The sequence below is a fragment of the Gobio gobio genome (genome assembly GCF_949357685.1).
Source record: "Gobio gobio genome assembly, chromosome: 17".
Taxonomy (NCBI): Eukaryota; Metazoa; Chordata; class Actinopteri; order Cypriniformes; family Gobionidae; genus Gobio; species Gobio gobio.
In genome coordinates this window covers 21,072,620-21,086,718 of record NC_137110.1, presented here as the reverse complement: position 1 = coordinate 21,086,718, position 14,099 = coordinate 21,072,620, and the positions used below count along the sequence as shown (strand labels likewise).

At 39.1% G+C, this 14,099-nt stretch overlaps 1 protein-coding gene across 1 annotated transcript in view; it reads right to left on the bottom strand.

Annotated features, from left to right (window-relative positions):
* Positions 1–14,099, bottom strand: part of ror1 (receptor tyrosine kinase-like orphan receptor 1) — a 136,637-nt gene that overhangs the window by 25,972 nt on the left and 96,566 nt on the right. Inside the window, exons 3-4 of the mRNA XM_079840918.1 lie at positions 11,309–11,596; positions 10,300–10,336 (exon numbers count right to left, since the gene is read on the bottom strand). Of these exons, the coding sequence (XP_079697044.1) occupies positions 10,300–10,336; positions 11,309–11,596 (325 nt within the window). The remainder of the gene's footprint in view (positions 1–10,299; positions 10,337–11,308; positions 11,597–14,099) is intronic.

Sequence of the window (14,099 nt, the reverse complement as noted above, 5' to 3'; positions counted from 1 at the left end):
TTATTGAAATAATTATGGTACTATTTCAGTAATTAGCACCTGGTTAAACTGCTGTGCATAGTGAACAAGAAGTTTTTGTGCTGAATACTAAAGGGGCACTCTGATTTCGCACTCAGTGTGTGCGCGCGTTTCAATAGATATGGGTGTGAATGCATCTGCTTGTGCGAAATTTATACAACTGAATCCTGACACCACTGTTATTTACCTCATATGTTATTGCGCTCTGCGTGAATCTACATTTGTCTGCCAAAAAGGCGACTGAAGTTCATGCTGTAATCAGCGTTGGCTCACAGAATTGGCAAAGCACCGCTAAACTGACAACATGACTCATATAATCACTAAGCAGAGTAAAGAACAACCTTTATCCAAGAAAGCTTCTCCACCATGTTTTGATATGTGCTTGCGATTTGTCACACCTTATGATTTACAAAGACAAAGCCTATTGATCATAATGCGAACGCGGCTGTTTAAATGACAAGAACATGCAGGTTTAACACAGCCGGTGTGTTTTTATAGAGAGTGGGGAACCTTGAGTAATTATGCATTACTCACGGCTAACTTCCAGGTGTAGGAAAACACAGTTACTCCACGTAAACCGTGGAATATCAATACATAATCTCACTGTACACAACTGTCTCTGCTTTCCTTATGCATGACCTATTTATCTCTGTCTATATCAACAGAACAAATCATTATATGTTATATATATCATTAAACTATCTTCACCAAGACATTATTTCATAACATAAGCATATCCAAGGCTGTAAAATGCATTAAAACAGAAAGGAACTGGCGATGCGGGTAAAGGGTTATCCATCTGAGAGGGGCCCTGGGAATAAAGTTCATGCTCTCCCAATAAAAGCAAATTTACTGGCCCCATGTCCCTCTAAAAGTAATAGGAATGAGACATAACTTAAGAGGAGAGAGAAAGAAAGCGTTTCTGAGCTTTCATTCATATTTACAGTTGTGTGTCTAAACGTGCACCCGCTGTAGCTCACATGGAACGAAAATCTGAATGCTTTGGCTGCCAGACTTTGTTCATGGAAAATCTTGAAGAGAGGGTGCAGGGCAGGGTAGAGAGTCAATAGAAAAAGGTAGAATACTGATAGAGGGAGAGACTGGAGATACTCTGAATATATATTGTAAAAATTATAGAAAAGTATAAAATAATATAAAATACTACTTTGCATTTTGTGAGTGTGCATTGCATGTCAGTGATATTTAAAGGGTTATGAAATGGCATCAGTAACTGTCCACCACTAAACATGTCAAAATACCCACCAGGTCAAGTCTCCAAAAAATGTAAAACTTCTTAATAATTTATAGCAACCAATCAGTTGCATTAAGATTGCATATTTCCAGTATTTCCTATGCATATACTGTTACGTCTACATAAAAATAAAATTTGATTTTTTTTTAATGAGTGAGTAAATGTACAGTTTAACATCATAAAATGTCATAAATGAGCTCATACACTCAAACAATACATGTACAGTCAGAGACAATATAAATATATGAACAAATTCCATATCATAATTATACACTCACACACACACACACACACACACACACACACACACCTGGTTTGCTATCTTTGAAGGGACTCTCCATAGACGTAATGGTTTTTATCCTGTACAAACTGTATATTCTATCCCCTTACACAAACCCTACCCATAAACCTACCCATCACACAAAACGTTATGCCTTTTTAAATTTTCAAAAAACCTCATTCTGCATGATTTATAAGCTTGTTTCATCATGGGGACCTCAATTTAGGTCGAGTCCCCATGAGTCTGTGCGCTTTCAGGTAGAAGTCCCCACTGGGATAGAAAAACATGAACACACCCACATTTTCATCATAGGGACCAAAAATGTGGGGACATTTTGTCCTTATAACGTAGGGTTTACCTGGACCACCCCACCCACCCACACACCCACCCACACACACCCACACACACACACACACACACACACACACACACACACACACACACACACACACACACACACACACACACACACACACACACACACACACACACACACACACACACACACACACACACACACACACACACACACACACACAACACACACACAACACACACACACACACACACACACACACACACACACACTTATATATTCTAAATATAAGATATTTCACAGGCCCAAAAATGTTAACCTTTATATTTGTGTTTTATAGTCTATAAAATTGTTTAGAACCAACCTTCATGCATCCTTGCTGTGGTTAACTGAAATGCAAATATTTGTGTCTGTGATGACCTAATATCAGCTGGCATATATAAACGGACCATTAAAATAAAGATAAACAGGCAGTCCACTGGCAGGACGGTGTGGTCTGCTGATGTAATTGAGTGGTAGAGGTTAATATGCCGTCATATGGGGTGCTGGGGAGGTATGCTGACCCACACTGCTTGCCCTCAGACTGAAAAAGAAGTTCTGACGAAAGGTCAGGCTCAAGTTTCAGACTGCACCTCCGCCATAGAGTATACCAGGTTAAAGGTCATATACCAAGAGACTCATATTAAAGCTCCAATCTTCAGTCAATCAACACTTAGTTAAAAGAGCTCCATAACAAGCCAGAGATTTAGATCTTGACCGAGCCTGTATGTGCTCACATGGCGAGCTAGTTTTCTGTAGTTGTTTTCAGGCTACAATAACAATTGCATATTTGGTCAGGTCAGCAGGTAATTTGTACACAATGGAATATGTAAATGTTGAATAAAAATGCTGTGAAAAGAAGAATTAACACAAACTACATTAAAATGCTGATAATGTCATCCTAGTAATAATAGGTAATAAAGTCACATTGTGAGATACAAGTCACAATAGTTAGATATAAAACCACAATCATATGATATAAAGTTGCTATCACAAGAAATCCAAAAGTAAAAATAGTCACAATTCCTTAATTTTTTTACTGAGGTGGAAAACTGGCTTTCATAGATATATAGTGAGCAGTTCTAAAGGTAATGTGTCCCGTTAGATTAAAAATGTCTGTAAGAAAAAAAAAAACATTAAGAACTATGAACTTGCAGTAAATCTGAGCTGTTTTTACAAGTTCCGTAACTCAATGAGCCAACTCAGAACGCTACACAAGCAGCTGCTTGTTACTTTCATAACTTTACAATTAGATTAATGTCCATAACAACACACCACAGTGACATGGTTCTGAAAGACCAAATACATCTTCAAAAGAATCAATTCCTGTATGTTACATCAAGACTAAACAGCAGAACTTTAATCAAAGACTACAGATCAGAATTTATGAGAGCCCTTTGTTAAGTCCTTGCTGAAATGGAGAGCTTTCTAAAACTGAAGCACTTGAATAGCTTTCAGAAGTATTATGGTAGTCGTTACTCAAAAAAAGGACAAGGGGCCCCCATTTGGATGTGCTCCTTCAGACAATGCTGAGGCTTCTGGGATGTCTCCAGCACCCATACCCCAACAGCCCAGCCTTGAGCGAACAATGCTCAGGACTTTTTTAAAGATCATTTTGATCCACCATTTAGCAAGTCAGTTAAAACAGAAATTGTTCAATTTCCTTTTATTCAAGAAAAACATTCTATTTCGGACAGTCGGGAGAACGTTAAACAGGCATGACAAGGCCCTGACGGTAATATTAATCTTTTCAAACAGTAAAAAAGGGATGCTATAAACAACCTTGAAGAAACGTACAGTTTAAGTGCCTACTTTTAAAGAATTCCGTTGATGTTTCATGGGAAACCAGCAGCACAACTGCACTGTGTACATTAGACTGTCCTTCATGCTAAAATCACAGTACAGAACTCATGTCTACAGTAATGATATTTTGATAAGGATAACCTTAGCAGCTCTTCCAGCATGATTAATGTGCACCACTTTAACTGAAAGCAGCTCATTCTAAGAGAGGCTAGTGATGGCAGATAGACATATAGCCTAACTAAAAACAAGAATCAGAAATGGTGCAAACTGTTGGGGGTTGTAATTTTCAAGGCCTTTAATTGAAAAAAATTACAGCGCATTCAACACATGCTATACCAGTTAAAGGTGAAGGATGTAGTTTTGGTGACACTAGTGGCACCACGTAATTACAAAAATAAAGCATATTCCCAAACAATCTTGCAAACGCCTTTCGTACATCGTGCCTCACCCAGATCGCAAGTGCGAAAAGATAGTCTTAAAAACGCAAACAGGCAAAGGAAAGCTTACCGTCTAAGAGCCGGGTGACAGTCATGTTTGCGTGCCTCGCTGATGGAACCGAACATCCCCCGTACATGATTTTAAAGCATAAGATGGCACCCAGATTTCACTTCCACTGAAATTTTGGTCAGCTACATGGTTTTCACTATGAGATGGATAGCCTAATTGTTATATAATTCAGGTGGGTACAAGTTATTTTTATGGTGTGCCAAAAAGTGTTTATTTTTAAATGTGATCATTGGTGTATTTTATTTACTATACTTTCAATATAAAAATTAGAATATGAAAAATATGCAGTATGAAAATTCATTATTTTCTTTATCAAAATGCCAAATGGGCATCTTATAATCAGGGTTGTCTTATATTCGGAACAATATGGTAATAGTAGTCAATGAACAGTTGAAGGGGTACTTCAGCGCTGGGAAGATGAATGTGTATTTAAACTGGGTTATTTATGTAGTAGAAATGTGAAATTATTTTCGAATTTAGTGCCTTCTAGACTGAGAAAAGGCAGAAAATGTATTTTTGTCTCATGTGGATGAAAGACAACAACTCTCAGAATGCACTTGCTTCGCTGCCCAACGAGGCCACTCCCAAAGCCATGGCTACAGGTTATCACTTGCCCAGCGTTGTTTTGTTTTTCATAGTAATACAATCATTTCGTTCAGTTAGAGAATAAACACTACAATTAAAAACTGAACGTGTCTTTTCAATAACGTGTGAGTTAGCCAAACGAAAGTCATGGCACAGACGCAGCAGGAGTCAGAATTCATTCGAGCTGAGCTCAGTCATTCTCGGCGCGTGTCCAGTCTGGCGCGTTTTCAGATCGCATATGGAAGCTTAACTTTCATAAGAATTAATTGAAAAGTTGAAACACTCGCTTTGCTCCACATCGCTCCGTTATTAAAGACCGATCCGAGCGGCTGTGCGCATTTACATTCGGTGAGTGAGATCCCTCCCCTGTGGGCGGGTTGAAAACATGCGGAACTAGCTCCTTCCACTGGCTGTAGTCTTTAGCCTCTGGCCAAAAAATTACGATATTTGTGTCATCTGAGGATTTTTTCCAGAAATAAATGCATAATTCTCTCGTCTCAGGGGGATATGAGGGGGGAAAGTACCATAATTTGAATATACTACCAAGTTTCTACTGATACAAAGCTTAATGCTAAATCTCTGAAGTAACCCTTTAAGAGAAAATATTTTAACATAATAATCTTCCATACTTCACCTTTAAGCTACAGTGTATGGGAGCCTGTATGATAAGAAGTCACAATTGTGAGATAGTAATACATTTTTTTTAATAAAAAGCCAAGTAACTGTGAGATCAAGTTTAAAATAAGAAATAAAGTGACAATTGTGAGGTATAAAATCACAGTTGTGGGAAAGTAAACTGCAATTGTGAGAATTGTGAGAAACAAAACTGAGAATGGCAGTAAATTCTGAGCTATTAAAGAGCAACCAGTGATCAAATTGCTTCAAGGAAGAAGAGGGAATGTTGATTGATGAGTTACTTATCTCCCTTAAAAGTTTGCTCTAGTCTATTAAATTCTTCCTACTGTGCTTCTCAACAACACCCGAGCATCAACAGCATCAGCGGACGAGAGAGAGAGCGAGCGAGTGATGTGTGATGCTGTGACCTCTATCCTACAGGAGGGCTGACATTTGGGCCAGAACAACAGTGACCATTGTTTCTCCTTTCAAGGTTCAGGCCCATTCCTCATCCATTGGTGTTCGATTACCTCCTTTCCAGGTGGTCCCCATAAAAAAGGCAACGTTAAAAGTGAGGGGCAGTGAAAAGGGGGAAGAAAACATATTGCATTTATTAAAAAGTCTATGAATAAGGTCTTCAGTGTGAGTAATCATGACGTGCAGCTGTGGTGAGCATCTGAGACGTGCAAGACACAACAGAGGACTGTATGTAGACGCTTGCCCCTACCTGCTGTTTTAAGACCAGCTTACCTTATTCAAGCCCTTCCGTTTGCAAAAGATAAAGACGAGTTAACCTCACATAACTGAATCAAAGCCAAATCCACCCTCATCAAACAAACAACCACCTAACAACCTCCTCTGCCATAAAGGGCTCATGGGCGGCCATTGTGATCAAACTCTTAAAGGGTTTGATCAGCCAAAGATGAAAATCTGTCATCATTTATTCACCCTTACGTTGTTCAAGACCTTATTGACTATCTTTCTTCTGTGGAACATAAAAGATAATATTTAGAAAAATGTTTCAACTGTTTGTGTCCATACAATGAAAGTCAATGTGGTCCAACAACTAAGCTGCAATTGTGAGACATGAAGTCATAATTATTAGAAATAGTCACAATTGTAAGATATTAAGTTGCATATACAAGAAAAAGTCGCAATTATGAGAAATAAAGTCACAACTGTAAGGTATTAAGACACAATACCAATATTACACATTATTAAGACCGGAAATAAAGTCGCATTTCTGAGACATGAAGTCACGTTTGTGAGATATTAAGTCCCAAATACAAGAAAAATCGTGATATCAAGCTACAATTACAATGACAGTCAGCGTGGCCCAAACCAACACTGGACACCTTTGATTTTCATTGTATGGACAATAAAGCATATATATTTAAAATATCTTCTTTTGTGTTTTATAGAAGAAAGTGTTAGATGTTTAGAATGACATTAGGACATTAGAGTAATTTCACAATGAAAATTAGACTGTGAGACTTTTTGAACAAATTTATAACTGGTTATCTTGCCACTAAACCACTAGCTTTCGAAATGTTAAAATAGATAACTTGCTTTTTTTTGTCAGAATGTACAACAAGTTGCTAAACTGTTAACCTACGACCGTCTCACCACATTCTTTCCTATTTTTGCCTCATTTTGCCAAATCTTGTAATAATTGCTTTAATGAGCTCAATGTTTCTACATGATGTTATCTAAATACATGATTTGCATTATCTTAGAAATTCTGAGACCTTACTTGGACAGTCACATCTGATAACAGATTACTGTAAATTGTAATGTAGAAACGTGCATTTTCTGTAAAGCTGCTTTGAAACAATATGTATTGTGAAATGCACTATACAAATACATGTGAATTGAATGTGAATCCCTTTTTCCCTGTCTATTCATTGACCTTTTGCCCTTCAGACATCAATACCCCTCCCCACTTTCTCTCATATTTCCTCTCTTCCCCACTACAAGGCCAGCTCAAGACCAGCTGTGGCTAGTTCAGCTTTCAGTGTATGCATTGACACCAGACCTCCAAACATACCTCTGCTCTGGAGTTCATTAAAGGAAGAGTTTCATTAGAGCCCCAGCCACAACATGTCACCAGGGACACTCTCGCCCCACACCCTCTTTACCAGGTACCGCTCACCAACTCACACTTTGATACTTCTCCGGGAAAAAAAAAGGAAGCACATAAAGGAGAAAGAGTGCAAAGAAGACAGACAGCGCACTGACCCTTTCCCCCTTGATGGAAGCTGACAGGATGACTTTCTTTGATGATGACACTAATGATTACCAACAGGCCAACATATGGCTCAAAGGGATCTCTGTGCACCTCAATGCAGGCAGCGCAATGACGGCAGCAAGCTCAAAACTAGCCGTGCTGCCGCCTGTACGAGGCTTAGAGGCACACAGGCAGGTTTGTGGACTTTAATCAATATTAATGTGATTTGGAGCACGGCCAGCCACGTCAAACGGTCAGGGGTTCATTCTTTGATTTGGACGGAGACTATCCACAGTACTGAGAAATGCTATCTGCAGCACTTTGAGATTCGCATCAGTACTGTAAATAAAAACCACGCGATTGTTTACTTATAACATAATATGAGAAGATGCTAGTGAAGGCAAAAACAACGTACTCAATTTGCACTAAATTGAAAGTATTACAGGGATCTAAAAACCATATGCTATCATAAATCTATCAAATAAATATCTATGCTCCCTTCAATGCTAAATGGCTACAGTAGGTGTTGAAGCCTGCAGCATGGAAATATGGTAAGATTAAAAGAGAAACACAAAGGCAGTGTATTAATGTACTGTCTGAAATCTGAGTGGGCTGAAACAGAAACATGTGGTGAGCCTGGTTGTACATTTTAGCACAAACAGGTGCTGGCTGATTTTAATGAAGTTAGACATACAAATGCTACAGTTCATACAACCTTAAACAAGACACATGCAAGCAACATGGACAATATCTTCATTTGTCTTTGCTAACCTAGAATTGACCTGCTGAAGTCTCCGGACCTCTCTCTCTTACCGTAAAACTATAAATCAGAAATTTACAGAACACTCTTTAATTACCATACCTCTGACTAGTTCTTGATACACATCTGCAATGAATGATTAGAATTGCAGTGTAGCTTTCATTGTAGTTTTTCCATCTCAATTCTAATATAAAACTTGTTTGAGACAACAGTGACAAATTAAATTGCAATGAAAATACGACAAATTGATTACAGAATTTAATAATAATAATAATAATAATAATAATAATAATAATAATAATAATAATAATATTATATATATATATATATATATATATATATATATATATATATATATATATATATATATATATATATATATATATATATATATATATATATATATATAATATATAAAAGACTGACATTATATATCTACAGTATGTATATATATTCACACCGATCAGGCATAACATTATGACAGGTGAAGTGAATAACACTGATTATCTCTTCATCATGGCACCTGTTAGTGGATGGGATATATTAGACAGCAAGTGAACATTTTGTCCTCAAATTTGATGAGTTAGAAGCAGGAAAAATGGACAAGTGTAAGGATTTGAGAGAGTTTGACAAGGACCAAAGTGTGATGGCTAGATGGCATGGGTCAGAGCATCTCCAAAACTGCAGCTCTTGTGGGGTGTTCCGGGTCTGCAGTGGTCAGTATCTATCAAAAGTGGTCCAAGGAAGGAACAGTAGTGAACCGGAGACAGTGTCATGGGCGGCCATGGCTCATTGATGCACGTGGGGAGCGAAGGCTGGCCCGTGTGGTCCGATCAAACAAACGAGCTACTGTAGCTCAAATTGCCCAAGAAGTTAATGCTGGTTAACTTAGAAAGGTGTCAGAATATACAGTGCATCGCAGTTTTTTGCATATGGGGCTGCATAGCCACAGACCAGTCAGGGTGCCTATGCTTCCAATCACTTTCATGGCCAAAGGTTTATAAAATCAAGCACCTAGTCATGCAGACTGCTACAAACATTTGTGAATGCGTCGCTCTCAGGAGCTCAGTGAATTCAAGCGCGGTACAGGTTGCCACCTGTGCAAAAAGTCAATTCGTGAAATTTCCTCACTACTAAATATTGTGCGGTCAACTGTTAGTGGTATTATAACAAAGTGGAAGCAATTGGGAACAACAGCAACGTAAAATCACAGAGCGGGAACAACGCATGCTGAGGCGCACAGTGCGTAGAAGTCGCCAACTTTCTGCAGAGTCAATAGCTACAGATCTCCAAACTTTGTGTTGCTTTCAGATTAGCTCAAGAACAGTGCGTAAAGAGCTTCATGGAATGGGTTTCCATGGCTGAGCAGCCTTACATCACAAAGTACAATGCAAAGCGTCGGATGCAGTGGTGTAAAGCACACCACCACTGGACTCAAGAGCAGTGGAGACATGTTCTCTGGACTGACTAATCACACTTCTCTGTCTGGCAATCCGATGGACGAGTCTGGGTTTAGCAGTTGCCAGGAGAACAGTACTTGCCTGACTGCATTGTGCCAAGCGTAAAGTTTGGTGGAGGGGGGATTATGGTGTGGGGCTGTTTTTCAGGGGTTGGGCTTGGCCCCTTAGTTCCAGTGAAAGGAACTCTTAATGCTTCAGCATACCAAGACATTTTGGATAATTATATATTAAAGAGTATGCATTCCTTTCTTTGCAGGTCTATATTCTCCACTCACTCACACATAAAATGGAAATGCTTCACCAAGACAGGGTAGGGGCAATTAAATAATTTGTCTATGCAAAGTCCCCCCTCCCCCCCTTTGCTCTTGTATATTCAATGACAGATAATGGAGGTTTTTAGATGGGGTACAGCACAGAGGAAAGGAAAATGGACTTACGGTGAAGGCCTTCCAGGCAGAGGGGTGGGAGCAGGATCTGGAAGAAAGAGAGAGTGGGGATTTTTAACAACCTACTAGAAACAAATCGCCCACAAAGAAGCATAACACATGCGGCCAATATGGCTCTTTGGCATCATGGAGTAGAGAATAACTACAGTGATCTCATCAGACCTACACAGTTTCTTGAGATTTTTACTGTAAATGTCTGAGGACCTTAAAGTGCTACACTTATGAAGATGCATTAAAAACACATTTAAAGCCCAGGGCTTCAGGACATTTACAAGGGTCTTCATTCCAAATTGAGGGACCACTACTTTGCAACAGGTCCAAATTTATGTGTGCACTACTTGAATATCTTTTTAATATCAGCAACTGTTTCTTCTAGATAGCAATGATATTACTTCATTTTTATCTTGATAAAGACTGTATTATCAACTGTTTTTCTTCATACAACTTAATTTCTTCATACAATCTACAACAACAAAAAACACAAGGTGTGTCCGAAATCACGTACTGTCTCAGTACTACATTTAATGAGGAATGAATTTCGCAACCGTTAAAAAAGTATGTTCAATATAGTTTGAATGGTCATCCGATTACTTTTCGTATACTGCTTTTCTACTGCCTACTGTTTACTACTGTTTTTCGCCTACTAAATAGGCATAATCGGATGCACATCTCATGGCAATTCGCAACTGTTTTACATTTTGGCGAATTGTTGGCTAATTCGTATGAATTTGTTTACTTTTATGTCTGTTTTCATACAATCTGCTTACCCACACAATCCAGCAAATGTTATAATTTGGTGTTTGCTGCATCCGTTTAAAATTTAGGAGAAACATCTGGAGACAAAAACGTATACTTAAAAAAACAACAACAAAGGACCTCCTGCGCTATTAAAGATGTTCCTCTGAGATGGGATGCGTTTAAAAATGCAAACCTGAAGTTTTTCTGCGTCATCAGTCATTATGAAATCATCACAATATCGTTAAATTACAAAAACACTCACCAAACTTGACAAACAGGATTCCTGTGGTAGATACTGTGCCATAGGTGTTGGTAGCCACACACTGAAAGTAGCCAGTGTCCGTGGTGTCCAGGTTTCTGATTCTTAGGCGCGAGCCATACTGAGTGGGCCTGTAAGAGACACGGCGTGGTTCCGGGACCACAGGAGCATCGTTTTTAAGCCAGCGGACTGTGGGTGGTGGATTCCCTGAAACGTGGCAATGTAACTCAGCTGTCTGTCCGAGGGAGGTAGTGATATTATTCATTGGAGCATCCAGCCTTAGAAAGTGATCTGAAAGGACAAGACAGAAAAGTTATTGAAAACGTACAATGTAGCTAACTTACTCAAATTACCCAAAGGAAATAGTGTTGAAAAAAAGTAATACGGCTTTGGTAAAACATGAAGGTGAGTGATGATGACAGAACTAATCCTTTAAACTGTCATTATTTGATGTGTAGTAAATCAAGAGTTTTTCCAAGAGGCTTTTCTTAGTGTTTATGGGTATTTGTAACTATATACGCACACACAATGTGCAACAAACCTCTAAGCTGCCGGTTAGGAATTCTTTACATGATATTTAGCGGTTGCCACTAGGTGGTAAATCATTAGTCTGTCTCATTTTGGGGTGGATAGCGCCAGAGGGGACAGAAGAACCTCTTGAAGCTTCTGGAAACTTCTGTCTCCAGAAAATCTGTCTTGCCAGGCCTACAGCTAACTTTGATAAGGGGCCAGCAAAAACATGACAACCCCTAATATTTCATGAGTGGTGGGAGGGAAATAAAAGCACTTGTAGTGAGCTCAGCAGATCTGACCCATTCTGGTCTGAGTAGGGCCATAGAGGAGAACGTATGTAGTAACACTTCAAATCTATGGGAAAGTTACACAGACGGTATGTTGAAACACTTTGTGGTAAAGGACCAAAACCAGAATTGGGTTATAGTAGATGTACAATAGTATGTGTATGTGCTTTTGAAAACAGTGTGATCTTGTTAGTATTAGTAACATGTGGTTTAAAGCACAAATCCATTTTTCTACATCATAAAACAACGTTATACACTCACCTAAAGGATTATTAGGAACACCATACTAATACTGTGTTTGACACCCCTTTCGCCTTCAGAACTGCCTTAATTCTATGTGGCATTGATTCAACAAGGTGCTGAAAGCATTCTTTAGAAATGTTGGCCCATATTGATAGGATAGCATCTTGCAGCTGAAGGAGATTTGTGGGATGCACATCCAGGGCACGAAGCTCCCGTTCCACCACATCCCAAAGATGCTCTATTGGGTTGAGATCTGGTGACTGTGGGGGCCATTTTAGAACAGTGAACTCATTGTCATGTTCAAGAAACCAATTTGAAATGATTTCAGCTTTGTGACATGGTGCATTATCCTGCTGGAAGTAGCCATCAGAGGATGGGTACATGGTGGTCAAAAAGGGATAGACATGGTCAGAAACAATGCTCAGGTAGGCCGTGGCATTTAAACAATGCCCAATTGGCACTAAGGGGCCTAAATTGTGCCAAGAAAACATCCCCCACACCATTACACCACCACCAGCAGCCTGCACATTGGTAACAAGGCATGATGGATCCATGTTCTCATTCTGTTTACGCCAAATTCTGACTCTACCATCTGAATGTCTCAACTCGAGACTCATCAGACCAGGCAACATTTTTCCAGTCTTCAACTGTCCAATTTTGGTGAGCTCGTGCAAATTGTAGCCTCTTTTTCCTATTTGTAGTGGAGATGAGTGGTACCCGGTGGGGTCTTCTGCTGTTGTAGCCCATCCGCCTCAAGGTTGTGCGTGTTGTGGCTTCACAAATGCTTTGCTGCATACCTCGGTTGTAACGAGTGCTTATTTCAGTCAAAGTTGCTCTTCTCTCAGCTTGAATCAGTCGGCCCATTCTCCTCTGACCTCTAGCATCAACAAGGCATTTTTGCCCACAGGACTGCCGCATACTGGATGTTTTTCCCTTTTCACACCATTCTTTGTAAACCCTAGAAATGGTTGTGCGTGAAAATCCCAGTAACTGAGCAGATTGTGAAATACTGGCACCAACAACCTTGCCACGCTCAAAATTGCTTAAATCACCTTTCTTTCCCATTCTGACATTCAGTTTGGAGTTCAGGAGATTGTCTTTACCAGGACCACACCACTAAATGCATTGAAGCAACTGCCATGTGATTGGTTGATTAGATAATTGCATTAATGAGAAATTGAACAGGCGTTCCTAATAATCCTTATCCTTTAGGTGAGTGTACTTGCTGAGGTTGTACTTTACTGTATATACTAATAATACACAAAATGGTTTAAGTTTTAGATGATGACATTGTACATTGATTTTATACATTTCAGTGTCTGTCCAAACATTTAATAAAAAAAAATATATATATAAATGCAAATGAATACTAATGAGATCATATTGGAGAAAAACAGACAATCAAAGTTGTTCCATAAAAATAATTTTAACCTCTGTATAGTTCCCTGGGACTTCCTGTGGAGTCATATGATCGGTTTGGCAGACAAGCTCTGACAGGCTCTTGATGGCATCCTGACAAGTCCTACTCGTGCAGCCAAGAAGCAAAGAGTGAAAGTAAACTTTTCCTCTCACTCAGCGCGGATTTACTGTGAGCATATCATACATACAGTCCAACAATCTGTCAATACTTACTCATGATTAAAAGAGTCTAATACACTAGGACATTGTGCAGTGAATCTAATTACCCCTATATAACTAACTAAAGTGCAAAAGTGGAGTTCCAAAACACAATTTTCCTCCATAGATAAATC